This window comes from Punctularia strigosozonata, assembly GCF_000264995.1.
Source record: "Punctularia strigosozonata HHB-11173 SS5 unplaced genomic scaffold PUNSTscaffold_24, whole genome shotgun sequence".
Classification (NCBI taxonomy): Eukaryota; Fungi; Basidiomycota; class Agaricomycetes; order Corticiales; family Punctulariaceae; genus Punctularia; species Punctularia strigosozonata.
In genome coordinates this window covers 94720-114407 of record NW_006767456.1, presented here as the reverse complement: position 1 = coordinate 114407, position 19688 = coordinate 94720, and the positions used below count along the sequence as shown (strand labels likewise).

The 19688-nt window shown below is 56.8% G+C and overlaps 8 protein-coding genes across 8 annotated transcripts; 5 read left to right on the top strand and 3 right to left on the bottom strand.

Annotated features, from left to right (window-relative positions):
- Positions 1–237: 237 nt before the first annotated feature.
- PUNSTDRAFT_146996 (uncharacterized protein) lies at positions 238–2734 on the top strand (the record flags this gene model as incomplete). Its single annotated transcript, XM_007389153.1, has 10 exons — positions 238–315; positions 375–401; positions 464–576; positions 634–879; positions 930–1236; positions 1290–1304; positions 1360–1995; positions 2049–2156; positions 2218–2573; positions 2626–2734. The coding sequence occupies exons 1-10, from the start codon at positions 250–252 to the stop codon at positions 2732–2734; spliced, it is 1983 nt and encodes a 660-aa protein (XP_007389215.1). The 5' UTR covers positions 238–249.
- Positions 2735–3074: 340 nt separating this feature from the next.
- On the top strand, positions 3075–4473 carry PUNSTDRAFT_93915 (uncharacterized protein). The gene is made up of 5 exons (XM_007389152.1): positions 3075–3436; positions 3510–3577; positions 3647–3765; positions 3944–4070; positions 4149–4473. The coding sequence occupies exons 1-5, from the start codon at positions 3158–3160 to the stop codon at positions 4270–4272; spliced, it is 717 nt and encodes a 238-aa protein (XP_007389214.1). The 5' UTR covers positions 3075–3157; the 3' UTR covers positions 4273–4473.
- A 1679-nt stretch (positions 4474–6152) lies between these two features.
- PUNSTDRAFT_146994 (uncharacterized protein) lies at positions 6153–7234 on the bottom strand (the record flags this gene model as incomplete). Its single annotated transcript, XM_007389151.1, has 2 exons — positions 6470–7234; positions 6153–6402 (listed from the first exon to the last, which is right to left on the bottom strand). Exons 1-2 carry the CDS (start codon positions 6739–6741, stop codon positions 6153–6155), a joined length of 522 nt encoding a protein of 173 aa, XP_007389213.1. The 5' UTR covers positions 6742–7234.
- Positions 7235–7801: 567 nt separating this feature from the next.
- Positions 7802–9762, top strand: PUNSTDRAFT_128715 (uncharacterized protein). Its single transcript, XM_007389150.1, has 7 exons — positions 7802–7921; positions 7981–8209; positions 8288–8351; positions 8408–8464; positions 8529–8625; positions 8705–8825; positions 8911–9762. The coding sequence occupies exons 1-7, from the start codon at positions 7891–7893 to the stop codon at positions 9428–9430; spliced, it is 1119 nt and encodes a 372-aa protein (XP_007389212.1). The 5' UTR covers positions 7802–7890; the 3' UTR covers positions 9431–9762.
- Positions 9763–11284: 1522 nt separating this feature from the next.
- PUNSTDRAFT_56142 (uncharacterized protein) lies at positions 11285–11908 on the bottom strand. Its single transcript, XM_007389149.1, has 3 exons — positions 11825–11908; positions 11640–11763; positions 11285–11580 (listed from the first exon to the last, which is right to left on the bottom strand). The coding sequence occupies exons 2-3, from the start codon at positions 11760–11762 to the stop codon at positions 11434–11436; spliced, it is 270 nt and encodes an 89-aa protein (XP_007389211.1). The 5' UTR covers position 11763; positions 11825–11908; the 3' UTR covers positions 11285–11433.
- A 241-nt stretch (positions 11909–12149) lies between these two features.
- PUNSTDRAFT_56140 (uncharacterized protein) lies at positions 12150–13636 on the top strand. The gene is made up of 7 exons (XM_007389148.1): positions 12150–12330; positions 12399–12676; positions 12738–12784; positions 12841–12901; positions 12956–13042; positions 13099–13281; positions 13336–13636. The coding sequence occupies exons 2-7, from the start codon at positions 12518–12520 to the stop codon at positions 13459–13461; spliced, it is 663 nt and encodes a 220-aa protein (XP_007389210.1). The 5' UTR covers positions 12150–12330; positions 12399–12517; the 3' UTR covers positions 13462–13636.
- On the bottom strand, positions 13633–16166 carry PUNSTDRAFT_146990 (uncharacterized protein). The gene is made up of 13 exons (XM_007389147.1): positions 16064–16166; positions 15931–16000; positions 15621–15882; positions 15410–15563; positions 15202–15358; positions 15095–15145; positions 15005–15042; positions 14928–14953; positions 14726–14871; positions 14555–14671; positions 14364–14496; positions 14248–14301; positions 13633–14176 (listed from the first exon to the last, which is right to left on the bottom strand). Exons 3-13 carry the CDS (start codon positions 15711–15713, stop codon positions 13799–13801), a joined length of 1347 nt encoding a protein of 448 aa, XP_007389209.1. The 5' UTR covers positions 15714–15882; positions 15931–16000; positions 16064–16166; the 3' UTR covers positions 13633–13798.
- Positions 16167–17849: 1683 nt separating this feature from the next.
- Positions 17850–19677, top strand: PUNSTDRAFT_77964 (uncharacterized protein; the record flags this gene model as incomplete). Its single annotated transcript, XM_007389146.1, has 9 exons — positions 17850–17942; positions 17999–18152; positions 18202–18358; positions 18410–18460; positions 18512–18557; positions 18691–18836; positions 18889–19005; positions 19064–19292; positions 19348–19677. The coding sequence occupies 9 exons, from the start codon at positions 17850–17852 to the stop codon at positions 19675–19677; spliced, it is 1323 nt and encodes a 440-aa protein (XP_007389208.1).
- Positions 19678–19688: the final 11 nt, after the last annotated feature.

Sequence of the window (19688 nt, the reverse complement as noted above, 5' to 3'; positions counted from 1 at the left end):
GTAGTATTTGTGAGTCTATATGGCCAGGACGAGGTGAGCTAGTTGCTGGAAGGCGACGTCTTGTCATGCCTTTAACCCCTGAAGAGACCGAATATATCCGCTTCTGCTGCCGATGGAGGCAGGACGGCAGGCGTGTAAGTGCATGTGACCGCAAACAATAAGGTATTTCCCACGTTTTGCAGACTTGTCACCGACAAACGTAGGTCGTTATTCCTGCACACACGGAGTAAACTACATCGCACCTTCGACATGGAATCAGAAGCAGGAGAACCGGGAGGGGTGAAGCGCAACCAGAAGAGAAAACGTTCCCAGCAGGTTCGTCCTTGATTTTCACCGGCGCACTTCGTTCGATCTTCGATGCGGCAAGAGCGTAGGTCTGCACGAGTTGCCGCCAATCGAAGGTACGGACACATGCATTCGCTGGTCATTCGAGCCTTCTGATGACACGGTGTGTGCTGCGTAGCTGCGCTGTGATTTCTTGGATACGTTCCCGGAGCCTTGTACTCGCTGCGCCAATGCAAAGAACTCCACACCCTGCATCGTCGATCCCTCCTTCAGGAGGACCACCACCCGAAAGTCAGCACGCATTGGCTGAGCTGCACGGCGTTTTTGCTTCGCTCACATTGAATAAAGGAAGCCCGGCCCCGTAAATGGGAGCGCATCGACTTCGGGTGCTGCACAGCGCAATGGGCATCGTGAAAAGGAGAGCACGCCCCTTGCGGACATCACGCTTGGAGAGGAGAACATCGATTCCTACGCACCGTGGCATGATGATTCTCCATCGCCAAGCGAAGCGTCATACTCACCGGGACCGTGTCTCCCAAAGACTCTAGGGGACGTCACACTCGACTCAGAGGAGATCCAGGCGTGTTTCGACGCGTAAGCGGGGTACACATTGTTGTACACCATATCTGAAGACGATAAGCCAGGTTCTTCTCGCATTACCACCCGTTCTTCTCCGTCATTCTGGAGCCCATAGAGCCTCAAGCATGTTTTGACCGGTGCTCACTCTTGTTCTGGGCGATCTGCATCACGGCGTGTCGACCACGTCCCGACAACCCAGTTTTACGCGCTCGCAACCCAGAGTTTTCTCTCAAACTGGGCGTACATGTGCGTCGATTCTTCTCGGAGCTACTTGTGGCTCCTATTCGTTCGATATACGCGATCCAAGCGCTGCTTATAACATCCGAGTACATCTTTGTGGCGCATTGCGACGGACGGGAGGACTTGCACTGGGTACGCTCGTCTGCTGTTCTGGAAAGTGCGCTTCGTTCACCCTGGTTCGACAGATATACTCTGGACTGGTATGACAGCGAGGGCACGAGTACCCACAGCTGCTGCTGACTATACGTATCATAGGCAGTACAGATGGGCTTGAAACTCGGCCTTCACCGACCGGACAACACGACAGATTTTCGATCGCGGGCGATTCTGGACAAGGATAGAATGCACGAGCGCATCCTGGTTTGGGTACAGTGCTTTATTGTGCACCAGAGCATCGCTTCGACGCTCGGTCTGCCCTCTTGTCTGTCCGAAGACTGGGTCACCTTCACCTTCTCGCACGCGCGCGATGAATGCTGGCACTGGGTCAGCGCTGTTGATCCTGATCTCCCGAAACTGCTCAGGATTCAGCGCTTCGCCCTGCGGATGTCTGGCGTCATGGGCAACAATGTCAAGAACCCATCTGGAGAGAACGACCCACTGGTCGCGCCGGCGCTCATATCGATCCTGAACAGGGAGCTTCTGGATATTGAGACCAGTTTGTCACCTATGTCTCCCATCGTCTGCGTTCGGTTCTTGGAGGCCAAGCTCTCGTTGTACTCCTACTGCTTGCAAGATACTCCCTCTACGATCGCTGCATATGCGCAAGACATTGTCTCCTGCTATACGAGCGCCGTTCGCATGGTGGACATTCTGCAAACGCTCACTAAAAACGAGGACACGCGGCCGGTGTTCTGGCCTCAGTCCCTGTGCATGTCTATGGCCGCTGCTACGGTGAGTCACTCTACGGTCAGACGAATTGCGGATGACATGATGTTTGGCCCCAGATATGTCTCTTGAGGCTCGCGATCATGCAAAGCGCGTTTCCGAATCTGATCCCCGTCAACCGTTCTGTGATCCTCAGAGAGGTTTCTATCGCATATGAAATCATCAAGGTATTAGATACCCAAGACCGCCGGACCATATCAATCTACTCACGTTATGGCATTTCTCCAGATGCAGTGCAACATCCGCGGAGACGCGAGCGATCGTGCGGCGCAGATCATCCAGATTCTGGCGAAGAAGGTCGCCGGGACGTTGCCCGGCGAAAACGAGGACGACGACATCCCGGTACGCTCTCGCATGGGTCTAGGAAATCTTCTCTACCGCGCTATCAACCAGTTGAGACGGACGGGACAATCGCGTCGAACGACAGTACAAGGGGCCACACAACATGGTGCTAAACCGGTCAACGGAGACGTCGTTCTCGATAGCAGTGGACATCATGCTGTAGAAGGTGATCACGAGAGCGGCGGGGCGACGGACGGATGCGAAACGGCAGCAGCAACGTTTGAACTGTCCGATTGGTTAGAGTGAGGCGCCGCATCGGTCTTACCTCGACCGAAATGCTGACCTTGAGTGCAGAGGGCTTTCCAGGACCGACATAGACGACATGATGAGTCTCCCTTTGATGGGAGGTTCAGGATTCATAACGGACACCGTGTACGACGTTATGGGTAATGCGTCTGCTTAGCACCTTCATATAAACGGATCGTGTACACGGATAGCACCCCTTGCTTCCGTTAACTTTCCAGCATCGCCCTGGAGTTTTCAGCCGATGTGCTCGGGGAAGAGCTTGTATTGTATTGTATGTTCGGCTGATCAGGCCTGCCTATCGATGAATGGGCATCACCTTCGTGTTTCCCGCAACTGGCCACTAAAAGTTCTTCCGTCTCCAATTTCATCTCGAGCGCCTCTCGACCGATTCTAGACTCGAGATTCACCAAGCACGCTGACCATCGATGCATCAAACTGCATCGCCGCGGGAGATCTCCATGATAATGATGGCGCATTCAGCGCCCCTTAACGATCGCGTCACCATAGCTCGCACATCCCGCCTCTCTGTCCGAATCGCGACGGTAACCCGATCCACCCAGAGATCTTGCAACCACACGCGATGACAGCCGAGCTCGTCGACGCCGCCTTCCTGTCGCGCCTCGAGGCGCTCTATCCCTCGACGTCATCCGCATCGACCTCGCCCTCGCGCGCGGTCGTCGACAGCCCGTGGTACGTCGCCGCCGCGGTCGCGTACAGCGCCGCGAACCGGCCCGAGGCCGTCCCGCGCGTGTTCGAGTACGTGCTCGCCAAGGTCGACGAGCCCGCGGAGCGTCTCCGGCTCGCGCGCAAGCTGCGCGACGCGCTGTTCAAGTCGGGCATTATCGGCGGGTACCCGAAGGTGACGACGCCCCCCCGCCCGTTGATTGCGCGTTTGCGATGGATGCTGACGAGGTTGGGTTGTGGGTGAGTAGGCGATCAACGGCATGGTGGCGCTCTCGGAGGCGACCCCGGACGAGTTGAGGGACAAGGAACCCCTCCGGTGCGTGCTCTCCCCTTTCCTTTGGGTGGTCATCATGCGGAGCCTCGTTGACATCGTGGAAACCCTCAGCGATATGAAGGAAAGCAAGGAAGGCTGGTTCGCGCGCGGCGAGGCCTTCTTCGGCGAGACGTACGGCGAAACGGCGAAGGGCACGTCCGCGCTGCTCAACAAAATCAGCCCCGATTTCGGTGAGTTCCGACTCTTTTGTCATGTCGTACCCTCGCTGCTCGGCAACGGCGCTCCCATGCCGTGCGCAGCCAGTAGCGCAAGAGCGCGCCGAAAACGGGGATCCAAGCTCCATGCGCGCTCAGGCTACCGAACAGAGAAGGAGGAGATGGGACGCGGCTGACTGATGCGATCTTACAGGGTACTTCTGCATCGGGCCCGCGTACGGCTTCGTGTACTCGTTCGAGGACATACTCAGCAAGGCGGAGACGTCGTACATGATGATCTCCGGGCTCGTCGCCATCGACTGCCCGCGCCAGATCAACTGGTGCGCTTACTTCGACTTCGACGCATCGACGCGTTTGCGTACGCATACTCATGCGGCTTTTGTTCTTGGGAATCACAGGCACCTGAGCGGCGCGGTGCGCAACGGCGCGACGGTGGAGCAGACCAAGGCGATCCGGCAGATCGCGATGGAAGTCGCGCAGCGATGCGGTGTGAGCTGGCAGGGCGAGGTGCCCGACCTGTGATGCATTACTCTCTGTCGATATCCTGTTTGAGCGAGCGTAGAGAGCGCCCTTCGTGGCGTCAAAGTCCAAGATCCGTGTCCGGGTTCTTTCAGATGTCGATAGATACGATCTGATGATGTCACTTACCTGCTATAGCACTTCGGTGTACTATGTTCCGGAGGAGGTGTGCATGCGTTCGTTGACTCCGTGGCGATCGATCGCCTGAAAGTCGATGCTATGCGTTTAGATTAGATGAGCGGCACGCACGTCCACGCAATGTCCGGTGAATCAAGTCAGTCGCAGCAATTAACCGGCCCCATGATGTTGCAAGTTTGTATATATCCGGAATCACTCTATCAACTCCCTCGCGGTATCTGATTCTCGTTGACAGTGTATCATGCGCGCGCCCATACCGCTGAGTTCGAACTTGGACAGAACGCTAAAACCGTGTAGCTTGCCCAAGGCCGATCCCCCAGGCACACCGTGACTGCAACGAACACAAACCAGTAAGCTAAGAGAGATGACCGGGCCAAGGCCCTGACAATCTCCGCCGGAGTGGGTCTGCGCCGCTCGAGCCTTTGGGAATATGGATATGGCAGAATATGCCAGCGTCCAGGCACGGCCCGTGACGACAAGTACGCTCTCGCGTGCCCGGAGTAATGCACGCCGGTTGAATCTGAAGATCCTGAGCGCAGAGCTCTCTCGATTGCGCTGCTGCGAGAGGATTTCGTCGTGGCTTGGGATGGGCAGGAAGTTGACCAGACCGGGCTGTAACGCGTTTCTCGCCTGCCAATCACTGGCACTCGGTTGCACGCTGATATACATAGCCAGGGCTACTCAATTCGTTTGGAGTAATTCGTCGTGCCTGAGCAGATCAAACGCACTTGGAGGAGGGGGACTTTCATCGTTCACCGGCCGGTGATTACGGAGCATCCCCACGAGCCCGCTCGTCATTCGCCGGAAAATCGCCGGTCCACACCGCGGGAAGCCATACATACTTACGCCGGGCTTTGTTGTTTTTAGCCTTTTGACGAACTCTAGACCCGCGCCCGTGGTCGCAAGGGATGACGGGAGCTGGGAATCGATACTGTGATTTTGAGATTGACGCACCGAGCGCAAAATAAAATCTGCCTGTGTACAGTATTATGTATGTAGTCGCGAATGAGTGCGGATGGAGAGAGAGGAACTCACCAAGCTAAGCTTCGGACCGTAGACAGATCATCTGCAGCATCTGCAACACGCCTGAGCGTCGGCGATACGGACCTCAGATTGGTTATGCTAAAGACACCCTCCGCCCCTCCCAGTATAACCTCGCCGACGTCGCGGCGCCGCCAGTCATCGCTGCGTCTCGTGTCGTCCCCGGCTCACGGTGTGTGCTCAAGTATAACAAGCACATGCATACACGGCGCCCCGCCCCTCACACGGGTCGTTATTTCGCGGCTCCTTCCAATTCCATCTCCGCGCTCAGATCGGGCGGTGCCTGGGCAGGTATAAACATAACCGCGGCCGGGGTCCGAGTCCGGGCATGTTAAACGCGGAAGCGGATTGGAAGGCGTGAACTGCCGGCAATGTCGATGTTTCTTTCGTGTATATGTTATTATTGGATCGTTGGGAATGCATCAGTCAGGGGTTGCTTGATGGTAGCGCGCGGCTGTTTGTTCTTCTTCTTCTTTCCTCCGGACTTTACGCGAGAAAAAGACGAGGGGGGATAACGGGTTACGGATAATGTTACGAGCGAGCGAACGAGTATACAACAGAGACGAATGGAACAAACTGTATGCGGGTTTTTCTTCGCACTGTACATATTAGATGTGTTTTTAGATTTTTACTAATTTGGCGCGTCAGTTCCCGCAAAACGGTCGACGTCCTCATCCCCGAACAATACACACACCTCCGTTCGATCAGCTGGACTGGATCTGCGAGCCCGTACACGGCCCGGAGTTGAGCACGGTGTGATCCGGGACGAGGCCGTCGGCGAAGGGGACCTGGAAGGCGATCGTCTGCTCGGCGGAGGGGTAGGAGGTGTTGTGGCCGGATCCGGTGGTGTCGACGGCGACGATGAGCCCCTGCGAGCCGCCCACGACGAACGCTTCGACGCCCGGGGAGGCGGGGAGGGTGACGTGCGCGAGGCCGGCGGAGAAGATGACGTATCTGAATATAAACACCATGTTTATCACAATTTGTCGTCGTCAAAAACAAATCACGGCCTGCAACTGACTGAGGGAAAGGCGCGTTGTGGACGCCGCCCTCGAAGTGGGGCGGGAGGACGGTGTAGGTGGCGTTGGCGAGGGCGCCGAGCTGGAGGGTGGCGGCGCCCGCGGTGCCGGCGCCGGTGGAGACGGTGAAGGGGGCGGCGAGCTGCCAGCACTCGAAGGCGGACGCGTTCGTGGACGGGTCGGTGACGATGGCGGTCGCGATCAGCGTCTGGTTCGCGGCGCGCGCGAGGGCGGCGAGCGCGAGGAGGGCGAGGGACGTGAGCAGCAGCGACATGGCGTGTCGGGGTGCGTTGTGTTATCGAGGGGATTGTGGTGGACGTTCCGGTGTTTATTTAACGATTCCAGCAAGTTGGGTGTTTGCTCTGTTGTCGGGCCGCGGCACGGTGGAAGTGATCGCACACACGCCGAGAGAGCCACCACGCAGACGCCGACGCGGCGAGGAGAATACCAGCGATTTTATCTCGGTGCCAGCGAAAGGGTGTGTGGGTAGCGGCTAACCGCAAAGGAGAGCGAGCGGATGTACGCGGAGGTAATCGTCATGATTGTCCCCAGGCACACACACACACACACCCGCGCGGTGTGTGCCACAGGGCCGCGGTCGGGTTGGGTCGTCATGGGCGGAACGAGCGGCGGTGGGCGCGGTAAGAGGCGGGGGGGCGGGGCGGGGCGGGGGAATTTGGTGCGTACGCGCCGCGCCATGCCCCTGCGCTCCCCACATCCCGGGCGCTGCTCGCTCGACGCTGGGCTGTCTCCATTCCTGCGTCGACCGTCCGGGCGCACAAAGCTAGAAGTCCGGAAGGCGATCATAAAGTTCAGCTGGCCACAGATTGCCGGACGCGCGGTCTTCCGGGTCCTCTGCTGGCTCTGATGGGCGCGGTGGTATTTCCAGAACGGAGAGATGCGTGACGTGTTACAGTGAGCCCGTCACGGCATCACGCGGACGGTTGTCCCTCCCCATGCCATCGGTGCGAGCGTCGTAGAGATGGCGAGCTGGGATCGCGTTCCCAGCAGAGCCCGACGCCCAGGCCTGTGCCGCACGCTACCGAGCCGCTATACATATCCCTGTCCGACCAGCGAAGAGAGCGCAAAAGTGTGGTGTGGTGTGGCATGTGAGACCAGTTCCCACGTGGGGCGCGCCCAAATCAATGTGTCTCGAACGGAAGCAGAAGGAGGGGGCGAAGGCGGGGGACTCTGCAGCACGCCACGCCCGAGCTTGGAGCCCGTTTGATGGTCCGAAGCAGACGACGCGAAGGCAGAAACTGAATGGCCATCCTTCCGGCTTATATCCTTCCCCGTCTCGCCCCCTCCTCCCTCCCCGGTCTCCTCGTCCCCCGCCTCAGATCCCCAGATGAGCAGCGGTCCCCGCCGCCGCACGTAAAAACTTCCCCGACAAACCAACACAGTCCGCCAGCGCTGCGCCACCATGGTCATCGGCCCGCTCGTTCAGCTCAAGAGTCGGTCCCTCTCTTCCCCTCTGCCTTTCGCTCGTACTCACCCGCCCGTCACCGCGCAGTCTCCAATGGCGTCTGCGCCGGGATCGCCATCTGCACCACCTGCACCCGCCTCTGGATGCGCCGCGGCCGGTACTGGTGGGACGACGGCTTCGCCCTCTTCTCCATGGTCTTCCAGCTCCTCCAGATCGGCGCCGTCTTCCTCCACGTCCCCGACCCGTCCGTCTTCTCCCGCACCACCAACGTCGCCGCGTACTACATCATGGCCGCCACCTTCTACTGCATCATATGGTTCGTAGTGCCCCTTTTCCTTCTCTTCCTTTGCGATCCTATGAACGACGTACGTGTGTTGACGCCGTCGCATCGCAGGATGGCCCGGCTCTCCATCCTGTTCTCCATCATCCGCATCGACTCTAACCAGCGCCGCACCCACGTGAGTCCCCCCCTGCTATCTCCCCTCCAACCGCTCACACCACCCCTCGTCCGCAGATCCTCCGCTGGACCGCCGGCCTCTTCGGCCTCGTGCTCGTCGTCATGATCTGCCAAGTACGCCCCCCCCCCTTAGAGCTCCACTACGGTACATTCCCCGACCCTCGTTCCTTCCTCTCAGCTGTTCTGGGTGTGCGAGCCCCTCGGCGGCACGTGGAAGAACGAGCGCTCGCCGCAATGCCCGCTCGACCAGCAGGTCGCCATCTGCCAGCTCGTCAGTGCGTATTAGTCCCCCCCCCCTTTCGTTCCGTGACCGGTGTGTGGGGAAAGGACTGCTGACGACGATGACGGTTGCAGCGGACATCCTCTCGGACACGCTCCTCCTCGTCGTCCCGCTCCGCCTGCTGAGCGCCATGTCCGCCGACGACTCCACCCGGCGCCGCCTCATGTTCATCTTCTCCACCTCCATCGTCACCACGTACGTCTCACCAAAAAAAACCCCCCAAACCATCATGATAATGATAATAATAATAATAAACCCGAATTTCCAACCTTTTTCCCAGGGTGGTGTCCCTCGTGCACGCCGCGCTCATCTTCGAGGACGCCGGGATCAAGGTCGTCATCGCGGCCATGGTCGAGAACGGCGTGTCGCTCATGGTCTGCAACGTCCCCGTCCTCGCCACCGCCTTCATCCGCGCCATGGGCCGCCACGACTCGTCCGACACCGACGACCCGGACGACTCGGCCGCGAACACCTACCTCAAGTTCGGCTCCAAGCTCCGGTTCTCCACCAGCGTCTTCAAGAAGAGTGCGGGAGGGGGAGGCACGACGACGACGACGTTCGGATGGGGCGGGAAGAGCAGGGGCGGCGTCAGCACCCGCGCGATCACGCTCACCGGCCTGAGCAGCGTCACGGAGGACTCGACGCGGGACGAGGGGAAGGACGAGTACGCGCAGACGAGGACGGTCGACCTGCCCGCCGCCGTCGGGACGCGCACGGTCGATTTCGGGACGCGCACGGCGAGAGAGGATCAGAAGGTGGCATGGGTCGACGTGCCCGTGCCCGACCGGGGCGCGCCGTGAAAAGGGGGGGAACAAGCGGCGGCCCCTGCCTTCGTCCCCATCCCCGTGCTCCTCCCATGTTAACACTTGATACCTGGGATGAAACATCTTGCCCCTGGGACAATCACCGCTGTAGGATATCGACCTCTCTCTTGAACTTGCTCGCCTCCCTCCTTGTTGACGCTTCTAACGTTATTCCTCCGTCTCTTGTGCTCCGCATGCCCCACGTACGACCCCACTCCCGCGTTTCTCGCTATATCTATGTGTGTACCGCAGTCCTGTAGCTCTAGATCATGTCGCTTTTTTCTTTTTAAATACGTCCATCGGAAAGAAAAAAAAGCTATCATTGTAACCCTCGCGCCCACATTTCTATGGTCCTCTTGACTAAACTCAAAACCGACCCCCCGCCCTCTCTCTCTTTCTCCCGTCCGTCTGATGCGCGTCCCCAGCCCCCAGTTCGACGTGCACTCCGTCGGTCCGCTCACGCAATGGCAACCCCCCCCCCAAGCACGACGGCGCGATCCGTTCCGGAATCGGTCGATCGTTCCTCCCCCTGAGCCCGAGGAGCGGTAAAGAGGTCGGCGCAGCAACAACCCCCGCGAACGCGTTCTTGGGGCAGAGATGCGCATTGCTCTTACCTCCCCCCCCCGGGTCTTCGTCGTCTTCGCCTGACGCGTCGGCGAGGTTCGTTGGGTCCTCGTCAGGATCGGCAGAGGCGTGCGGGACGAGACGAGGGAGCACGATGTGTGGTTCGCGCATGAGAAGCGCGACGCCGATTGACGGTACTTAAGGGGCCTCCGATCCTTACATCCTGGGGACGTTGTCTGCGTGAGAGGCCAAGATGGGGCGCAGCGCGAGTTTTAAAGTCCTGGCGTTTCGTTAGCTCTTGTCGTGGCGATATATCGTGCTCAGAACGTACCAGCCCCGCGAGCTCTATCAGTACTCGAACTTTCGTGGTGCCCCACAAAGCGCAGCCCATCCGTGACGGCGATGCTCGCATTGACAGGTGTACGAGTACTTTACGGAGAGCTGGGCATATGCATGTTCGCCGGAGCTTTGATGGTTCGTCTTCCTCCGCAGAGTGCGGCGCCACCGCCCCGCGTCAATCTCGAAGTTGTCGACGAGTTGCTACTCGTCGGCTGGACCATAGTCGGCAGCATCGCGGCCGGCGCGCTGCCTGTCCCCCAGTGTTGAGCTGGAAACAAGGACGCTGTGACCTGCGTACCGAGGATCCCGGTCGCGTAGTTCGTGCACGCCAGGGAGCTTGTCAAGAGAGGCCCTCTGTGATCCTCGAGGTTGTCCGATTGAAGAAGCCGTGTGAGCGCAGAACGCGAGTTCCGGGGAATTAGAGCATGGTATGTATAACCACCGTAATTCCGGATTTCAAGTCTCGCGAGGTCGTTCCACAGGAAAAGGGTTGGTGAAAGCGTACTATGCCAGCCCCCAAGAGGGAGACGAAGACGCCGCCGAGCTGAGGACAAAGGTTCATTGCGAAGAGACTGTGACGGTGATCTCCAACCGGCATGCGATTCATAAGTTCGGGCAGTACCTTGACACAGGCGGGTAACGTAGCAGCGTGATAGCGGAGTACTGCAGTCGAGAGTCAAAAGATGTCCCAGCGGCACTGTATGAATAACTTCATGATCAGGGTTGGGCAATCTATGTCAACCAGGACGCGGATCAGCCCAGGTGAAGGCCTTCTCCCTATCAATTTGCGATTGCTTCGTGCGTTGATCTGGCCACAGAACAGTAGTAAGCGCGGGTCCACCATACTGGATATTACGAACACACCCAAAGTCGGCACCGCCAAAGCTGCAGTCTACCTCCTTGATTACTAATACGTATACATTCACATCCTCCAATCGCAACGGCCACCGCGACTACAGGCGCAGCATGGAGGGCTGTGTGCTGCCAAGTACTTACAAAAGGAACGCACCCGAACAGCCCGGAAGCGCTCATCTCTTGTGCTGCGCTGCGGCCTGCTGACTGTTCCCCTATATCTCTCGCGATCTTGCTCTGAACTTCTACCTTCGGAATTCTTCCCAACTTCGCGCTACGCTCCTAGTCGTCTTCCTTGAACATGGGCCACCACGATCACCACCACCACCATTCGCAGGGCAAGATCCAAATGCCGCAGCCCTCCTACTATGGAAGCACGCACAATCACGGCCGTACGCCTCAGTCGCCTCCGAACCGCCCGACCTCCTTATCGACTGATTGTCATCCGTAGACCATGGCCAGCACCACCACCAGCAAGCAGCATACTATACGACTCAACCGCAGTACCAGCCACAACCTCAGGTGGTTTATGTGCAGAGACACCGACGCGAAGACGAAAGCTGTTGCTGCCCATGGTGAGCCGCACGTCCTCTGTAGGAGCAGCGGTTCAGGCGTCTGACCGGGGTCTGCATGTAGCTTGGCAGGTTGTTGCGCTGCTTTCATGTGCTGCCCGTGCTGTGTGTGCTGCTAAAGAATTCACGATGCAAGCAACGACATAACCCCCCCCCTCGTCTCTCCGATCTCCGAACCTCGATGACCTGTATACCGCTATATCCATGGACCATCTTGTGTACCTTATTCCGCGCTGTAACGTATATTATACCATGTAGCCCGTATCATCCGGAGAGATGTGACAGAAATACTGGATCGCGAGCAGTGATGCCGTCACGCGGCGTGCTGTGCGCGCGCGGTGCGTCCATCACGGGCTACGCTCGAGTTACTACACAAACTACATCTAAGTCGAGCTTGTGCACCGTCCAAGGGCCCCGTCGCGCGCCATCTGGTTCGGAGATTCCGTGTTTGCCGACTCAGGGGACTTCAGATCTCAATACTCGGCATGCTAGCACTCACGCCCGATTCCGGCTGCGACGTCTGCTTCGAGAACTATACGACCGAATCTCTTCCACATATATTACCATGCGGTGCGCTCACCGGACTCGACAGAGAGTGCGTGCATATGGGCAATGTACTCATATTGTCTGAGCGGCAGGACACATCCTTTGCGGATCGTGCACCTGCAAGATCCTGGCGGAGGCTGCGAAGTCGGGCGAACGAGCCGGATGTTGTCCGTTCTGTCGCGACAAGTTCGACAGAGAGCAACTGCGCAAGATGCTCGTCGACTTCGATGACAAGAATGACCAGGCGGGCTGGAGCGAGTCGTCAATGGTGTTCCCGTCTGCCGTCGGCCCAGTGGGGCCACTCGGAGTGGGGGAGCTACACAACGCGCACTGCGATCGTTGTGGGCGTCCAATCGTTGGAGCACGATATGTATGCAACCGTGGGCCTCCTATCGCACCTCCGCCTCCCTTGCTGATGATTCCCTGAACAGAAATGCATCGACTGTCCAGACTGGGATAGCTGCCACGAATGCTTTCCGTAAGTGCAGTGTATGATCTAGCCACCGAACGTCCAGCGCTGATGTCCTCCCCAAGTGGAGTCTATGGCATTCACCCGCACAAGTTCGTCCGCGTCCGGGAGGCCGCCGATTACATCGTAAGCATGTGTTCGATTCCCAGTCTTCCCTCACTGTAACCCCCAGGGACTCAGCGCCCACCTGCCGGCCCCGCGCGTCCCCCCGTACATGAAGCCACGTGTGACAAATGCCTCAACAAAGTCGTTGGCGTTCGGTACAAGGCAGGTTCTTTCCGTCTCCTCCGTCTTCATCCAATAAACTCCCGACCCCATCGCAGTGCACCCACCCGAACTGCCCGGATTTCGACCTCTGCGAGAACTGCGAAGCGCTTCCCGACGTGCACCCCACCACGCACGTCATGTACAAGATAAGGAGCGCGCGGGTGGCCACGGCCCCGCGCCCCGGCACGTCTATCTTCTGTGATCGTTGCGAGAACGTGATCCTGGGCGTGCGCTGGAAGGCAAGTCGCTCGCCCGTGGTTCGTAGTGTTCCGGTCTGAGGTCGTCTTGTGCAGTGCATGCACCCGGCTTGCCCCGATTTTGACCTGTGCGAGATTTGTCGCCTGCGGCCTATACCAAATCATCCAGCGAACCATCCCTTGGCTCAATACAGAACGAACCCGATCAGACGAACCGTTTGATTCTAAAATTTCCGTTACTCAGATCTGTCACTGCTGCTACCAAGTTGTCTTCTATCTTCGTACCTCATCCCTACTACCAGGCGCACAAACAATCACAGAAATGCACAGATCACATTGCCTCTGTACTACTTATTAGACATATCGCTGCAGTGTAATATAGTTGGGTGTGTTATCTATCCACACGGATGATGCAAGAGTGCGACCGCACAAAATCTATGGGTTGTGGTCTAGTCGAATATAAGATCTATAGACAGGGATGCTGTGCGATAATGGTTTGTCCAAGAAAGTCCGAGCGTTCTATGAGCAAGAAATGGCCTCCAGCGATATAGGCGGGAACTCAGAAACGGTTGCTTTCCGGGTGTCCCAGTCCTCCGAGGTGGAGAGTATCCACCCTGCCCGTCCTGTTCGCGTCCACGCGTGCGTCCAGGTCCAACGGGCCGGTGATGCTCGGATGGCCGCTCCTTGCCGCGCCCACCCAAGTCGAACTCGAACGACGCCCCTTCTCGGCGTCCTTCGCCAGAAGGCTTGACGTGTCCCGGAGGACCTCCTCATCCTTGGCCATGAAGATCTTGCCCTTCCAGAACGCGAGAATCGTGAGCGCGAAGAGAATCAGCCAGGCAATGCACATGAGGATGACCATGATGAGGTGCACGACGTAAAAGCCCGGGATGACGAATGTGTCGGCCAGCACCTTGGTTGTTGCGATCCAGCCAACCTATAGCATCGCAGAGAACGGCGACGCCTCAGCGACAAGACCATGGTTAACGAGTGGATATAATTGCTTACGTTGGGGAAAGTCAGCGCCCAGCATCCCAGGATCTCGTGGAGGTGCTTGTGCAACTAGGGTTCAGGAACGTTAGAATACGACGTGGCTTGTACTCGAAGCCCGAGGAGTGACGGACCTTGAACCAGTACGGCAATGCACCGAAGACGAAGAAGAACACGGCGAGGCCGTAGAGCAGGAGCGCGCCGAGGGCTGAGCACGCATACATGATCTCGCCGGCGTTAGGAGAGACGAGGTTGTGAGCGGGCAGGCTATTCGATGTCTTGCATTAGTCCAAAGATTTCTCGCTCAGTAATGGATGTGACCCACATTTCTTTTGCACGCGCTCCAAGGTTGAGCAGGGCCAGGGCGGTGAACCCGGGGGGACCGCATGCGACAAACGCGCCGTTTGCTTGGTGCCCATCCATGAAGCCAGTCGTCATAATCCTAACACGCAGTATGAACATCCCATGTGGCGCCTCGAACAAGGAATCGGCGAACCGTATGATATAGATGCAGATGTAAAAGAAGGTCATGAAGAAGCCAAGACCTTGGAAGAAGTAGCCGGTGACGAGGACGCCAATGGCGCGGGTATCGGTCGGTGAAATGACGCGCAGAACATTAAAAGCAACGACACCGACGAGCATCTGAGCCATGGTTAAGCTTGCCTAAGCTTGTTACAGATTATGAGCGTGAACGTTACCATAGGGAAGATCAGAAACGCCCATGCTGTCGGACGATGAGCATCGTGAGAGAGCCACATCGAGAGATAAGCGTTACCTGGAGTGAACGTTTTGATATCATGTGGTTGGTTGAACCTGGAAAGACGGGATAGGCATGCGCACGCAGCGAAGGAGATGGATTGCTCACCAGATCATAAGCATGGGGAAGCAGACAACGACAGCGAGTGTGACGTATGCCCTATGGTAGGGATCGGATATTAGAGTGTCACTAGGACATACCGACAGGACACCCACCAGAACAAGTTGTAGATGAAGTTCGGATGCACATGTCCAGGAGGTACGCCGTAGTTGATCGTGCCGATGATGATCGTCGCGAAAGATAAGACGACAAGGGGCACGAACACGCCCTTAACAGGGTCCTTGATGAGACGCAGCGACTGGCGGGGATAGACTATCGATCGCGAGTAAGAGTGCTGCATTCGCATGAGAATGAGGAGCTCACGGATGGCTTGTAGAGCAAGCGTGGTGGTGTTGAGGAGGAAGAGGGCCATGTTCAGGAAATAGAAGAATGTCTCTACGCTTGTGAGCGTAGACGAGTGGTTCTTCAGGCCGGCGAGCGAAACGTACACGGCGCCAGTACCCATACCGATGGGAAACTAGCAAAAGCATGAGCAAACCTAATGCTCATCCAGACAGTGGAAGGAAGTACTCACCGCCTGCCAGCTCCAGCCATGAATGCGCTTCGCAAGACTGCTGACGTGAACGTCCGACTGGGTATCAGGCAAAGAATCTGATGGAGGAGACATGGTAAAGGGAGTCCAACAATGAGCGTGGGGGTATTGAGATGGTGAGCTAACACGGATGCAGAAAGTCTACGGAGAGGAGGAAGTCAGAGAAAAGTTGATGGTTGTCAAAAGAGAACGCCAGCGTAGAGAAAGGTGGGGGACTCGGGAGGAGAGACGGCCACCTCTTGAGCTGTCTGTCGCGTCAGCACTTATACAATTATCCTTCCGTGACACGAACCAGTCATGATAACATAACACAGCCCGCAGAGAGAGTGCCAAGAGCACAGTTATGGTGGTTCTTGCGATGCCTATGGCGGATATAACGTCTCGTTCAGCGACCGCAGCCTCAGGCCGCCTATTAGAACTCATACATCGCCCTCCAGTGAATCGATATTGTCTTGGTAACTATGCGACGCGACATTCTCGATGAGTTTTCGAGTTCCCGATGCGTCTTGAGCATTGCTTGAGCATCGCCTGGAGGGATGGCCAAGAGAATAGGCGATCGAACCGAGACGTGAAGAAGACGCGACAAGCGTTCAAGATGGTTCGAAGAAGACGTTGGACGGAGTTCGCACGCTTGCCGCTCATTCCGGAGGACCGGCCACCGGCGACTCTCCTCTCCTCCCACCTCGACTTAACTGACGCGTTGAGTGCGATAGTCTCTCATTGATTTGGCCGCCATACATGTTATCCTCTCATCTAGCGATAACATGGCTGGTACTCTGCTAGGGCGCTTATCTATCGGGGCGAGCCGAGTATGAACGGTTTCAGCACTGCTCGGCAACTGCTCGGGGCGGAAGTGAAGCTGTAGTGGCGGCGTCGCCATCTTGGCAGATCTTGGCCAGCAATCGACCGTCTTCTATATACATACACGCTCCCACCGCATGTTTGCATCACCTCAATCTTACGGCAGGATCTGGCTGGTCTCCGACGACCGACGCCCGGAGATTGCCGTACTATATGGTGATTTAGCATGCGTTGTACGAGACTGGATACTGCCATGATCTGGACTCCGGCTACGTATGTAGGTCGTCAGGTGCACAATAGTCTTGATTGGCCGTCGTCATCCGACGGGCAAGATACAGGTTATCGGTGCGGATGCATTGCCTTAAGCGCTCCATCTCAGCGACTGCTGGAGAGCACGTTCCTCGGCGGTGCTTACTCGCGTGTCATACGCGATTCCGTACTCATACGTGAAGAAGTTGAACGCGATTCTGAGAGGCGTCGGAGTTCGCTGAGATGCCTCGCGTTCCCATTCAAGTTACGCGTACAAGAAAACGTACGGCGTGGATTATCATCCTCTCCTCATAGCCGCTGGCAAGGGTCAGCGGTCAAGGTTCGACAACGTACAGGTCCGTGATTGTCCTGCGTCGAATCTGCAACTGAGGCAGCTTCCCACAGTAATCGACAGGCTGTCAAGCTATATACTGCCGCACTCTGAATAGCAATGGCCGTGCCGTAAGGCGAAAGATGTCCACTCCTAGACCTCACCCGTCGGCCACCGCAACACAGTTGAATCGAAAGAACTCCATACGCCCAACATTCAGTTGGAAACTAGTCCACGCTTGTATCGCACGGTGGAACCGGCCTACCATGCATCCTCGCACTCGAACGGTAGACACCCATCTCCAATAGCCCACTGACTATTTTCGTTTGCGCAAGATGAATACGAAAACGCCACACAGGCGTGGAACATGCACCTATCGTGAACGTCTCCGACGCAACCTTCTCTCCTTGAACCTCCGTGCAACTTGGAATGAACTCTGGCCCCTCTGACGACGATCTATCGAGCGGCGCGTCTGTCTTCTCTATCAATGCGCCTGCACCACACATCTTTGCCACCGATGCTCAATCTATCGCGCCTTTACTTACTGCTGCATATCATGGCGCCTCTTCCTGCCGCGTGTCTTTCGCGCTGACCTATGCCTTTGGCTGCATGTTGCCCCAGCCCTGCCGGTATAAGATGCTCATCGGATGCTTTCTACCGGCATCTTTGCGTCTTCCTCCCCCCAATCATCGCTCTCGTAACAGCAGGCCTCTCACTTACTCAGTGTGACCTTTGCGCAGACAACCCTGGAACGGTTGCCGAAGAGCCTTTTTACTTATAACGCAATAATCATCAGCTGGGCCCCAGAGGCAAATCCAACTCTCGCTCGAATGTCAGCGACATCGCTCACCTCCACGTTACCTACCACGACCGAACATGTCGGAATTTTTGCAAGGCGTGTACATGGTTGGAGTTGGCAAGCGGTGAGCTCGAAGTCAATGCGCTACCTTTCACTTGCGCTCATCTCTGTTCCTTTCAGTTTTCAGTAGGCATGGGTACAGGAGCTGTCTATGTATCGCTCATCGACATACATCTCCCAACTCTATTGGTCACACATATCGCCACAGCCTTTCTCCTTCTCAGCATTCTTATCTTCCTCGTGAATCTGGTCGCTCTAGCCCTACAAGCCGTCTGTGCGCCTGTCGACCTTCCTCTTGATTCCTGAGGCTGATGCATGTCCAGTATACCCGCCACGGTCCTTGAAACTTATGACGGATCCTAAAAAGGCTGTTCTCGTTCCCCTCAGTGTGCTATCTTTGGAGACAATCATCATCGGCATAGTCAAGAACGCGGTGCCTGACAGTCATATCAGCATGAACACAGCATATGCGCTGTTCTGGTACGGCCCAATACGAATTCTCGGTAGTACGAATGTGACCGGTGACGACAGGACTTATGTATTTTCATCCGTTCTTGCATGCTTCCCTATGTTGATGACATGGTGAGATATGCCAAGCGTACAATCTTACTCCACGTTCTGACGAGTTTTCAGGTTTAATAATGGCCATGATGTGACCGATTTCACTCCGGGTAAGCTGGTTCTTTCTAGTATACGTGGTTCTTTCGATTCCCGCGTCTGACGCTAGGATTAAAGCCGGAGTTTTTCTGATTAATCCCATGGCAAGCATCTTACATCCACTCAAATAAAGCTTCCGCTGACGACGATTGAAGATGCTTGTTGGCGTCGTTACTGCCAACGTCCTGGATGATATACCTCCCACAGAGAATCGTGCAATAGGCGTTCTCCTCGTAGGATACTTCTTCCAGGGCCTCGGAACTTTTATTACTCTGCTGTTTCTTAGCATCTACTTCGTCAGGTGGGTGTGAAGAGCTTCTGGACAAGAAGACGACGACCTTACCATGGTGCAGACTCGTTTCAACGGGTTTCATGAAAGGACCAGACGCGAACGCCGCATTCGTAGCCGTCGGTCCTCCAGGATTCACAGCGCTTGCTCTCCTCGGTATGGGGATTCACGCACGAGACATGTCCGTCTTTCCTCGACGTTGTACCTCCCTCGCTCTTGCTGACACAATCCCGTTGCAGTCTTCCAGCACACCACTTGATCTGTACCGAGGCCGGAGATGTGTTCTACGCTGTGTCTGCGCTCGCCTCTTTGATGCTGTTCGGATTGGCCGTGTTCTTGTTCCTGTTCGGCGCATTACCTTGGTGGTCAAAATTGCGCACCTCGCCAAATTCTGCAACACGCGAGAATTCCAAGAGTCGTTCGCGGCTGCAGGGAGTACTCGGCTGTTGGTCTTTGACCTTTCCCAATGTGGGCACCTCGGCCGAGTAGGAAACAACCTTCCACGACTGACTCCGAAAATTAGGTTGGATGGATTGCTACGGTTCGCGTCCTCGGTGACACGTTCTCCATACCCGGGTTCTACACCCTCCACCTTATACTCGTCGTCGCGATGTGCCTCGTGTGGCTAACACTCTTCGTCCTCACTATGACAGCCTTCTGGAAAGGCGATATTTTGCTCTCGGAAGAAAGTCTTGTCCTCCGCGACCGCAACCACTTCGCAGGAGATGCTTGCCCTCAAGGCAACGGCACGGGTTCCGATGGTGCAGAGATGGATAACATCGCACATCCAAACTTGATGCATGTGCCCACGCTCCAGGGCGACCTCGAGCAAGGTCCGAGTCCGAACGATTGAGATCGGACGTT

Coding starts and splice junctions, on each gene's coding strand:
- PUNSTDRAFT_56140 (XM_007389148.1), top strand. CDS start 12,518: ATGCTCGTCGACTTCGATGACAAGAATGACCAGGCGGGCTGGAGCGAG. Junction 12,677..12,737: donor CAATCGTTGGAGCACGATAT/GTATGCAACCGT, acceptor TTCCCTGAACAG/AAATGCATCGACTGTCCAGA. Junction 13,282..13,335: donor TCCTGGGCGTGCGCTGGAAG/GCAAGTCGCTCG, acceptor CGTCTTGTGCAG/TGCATGCACCCGGCTTGCCC.
- PUNSTDRAFT_128715 (XM_007389150.1), top strand. CDS start 7,891: ATGGTCATCGGCCCGCTCGTTCAGCTCAAGA. Junction 8,210..8,287: donor ACCTTCTACTGCATCATATG/GTTCGTAGTGCC, acceptor GTCGCATCGCAG/GATGGCCCGGCTCTCCATCC. Junction 8,626..8,704: donor CGCCATCTGCCAGCTCGTCA/GTGCGTATTAGT, acceptor TGACGGTTGCAG/CGGACATCCTCTCGGACACG.
- PUNSTDRAFT_93915 (XM_007389152.1), top strand. CDS start 3,158: ATGACAGCCGAGCTCGTCGACGCCGCCTTCCTGTCGCGCCTCGAGGCG. Junction 3,578..3,646: donor AGGGACAAGGAACCCCTCCG/GTGCGTGCTCTC, acceptor GGAAACCCTCAG/CGATATGAAGGAAAGCAAGG. Junction 3,766..3,943: donor CAAAATCAGCCCCGATTTCG/GTGAGTTCCGAC, acceptor GCGATCTTACAG/GGTACTTCTGCATCGGGCCC.
- PUNSTDRAFT_146990 (XM_007389147.1), bottom strand. CDS start 15,713: ATGTCTCCTCCATCAGATTCTTTGCCTGATACCCAGTCGGACGTTCAC. Junction 15,564..15,620: donor ATGGCTGGAGCTGGCAGGCG/GTGAGTACTTCC, acceptor TGCTTTTGCTAG/TTTCCCATCGGTATGGGTAC. Junction 15,359..15,409: donor GCTTGCTCTACAAGCCATCC/GTGAGCTCCTCA, acceptor CGCGATCGATAG/TCTATCCCCGCCAGTCGCTG.
- PUNSTDRAFT_56142 (XM_007389149.1), bottom strand. CDS start 11,762: ATGGGCAGCAACAGCTTTCGTCTTCGCGTCGGTGTCTCTGCACATAAA. Junction 11,581..11,639: donor GTGGTGGTGCTGGCCATGGT/CTACGGATGACA, acceptor ACTGAGGCGTAC/GGCCGTGATTGTGCGTGCTT.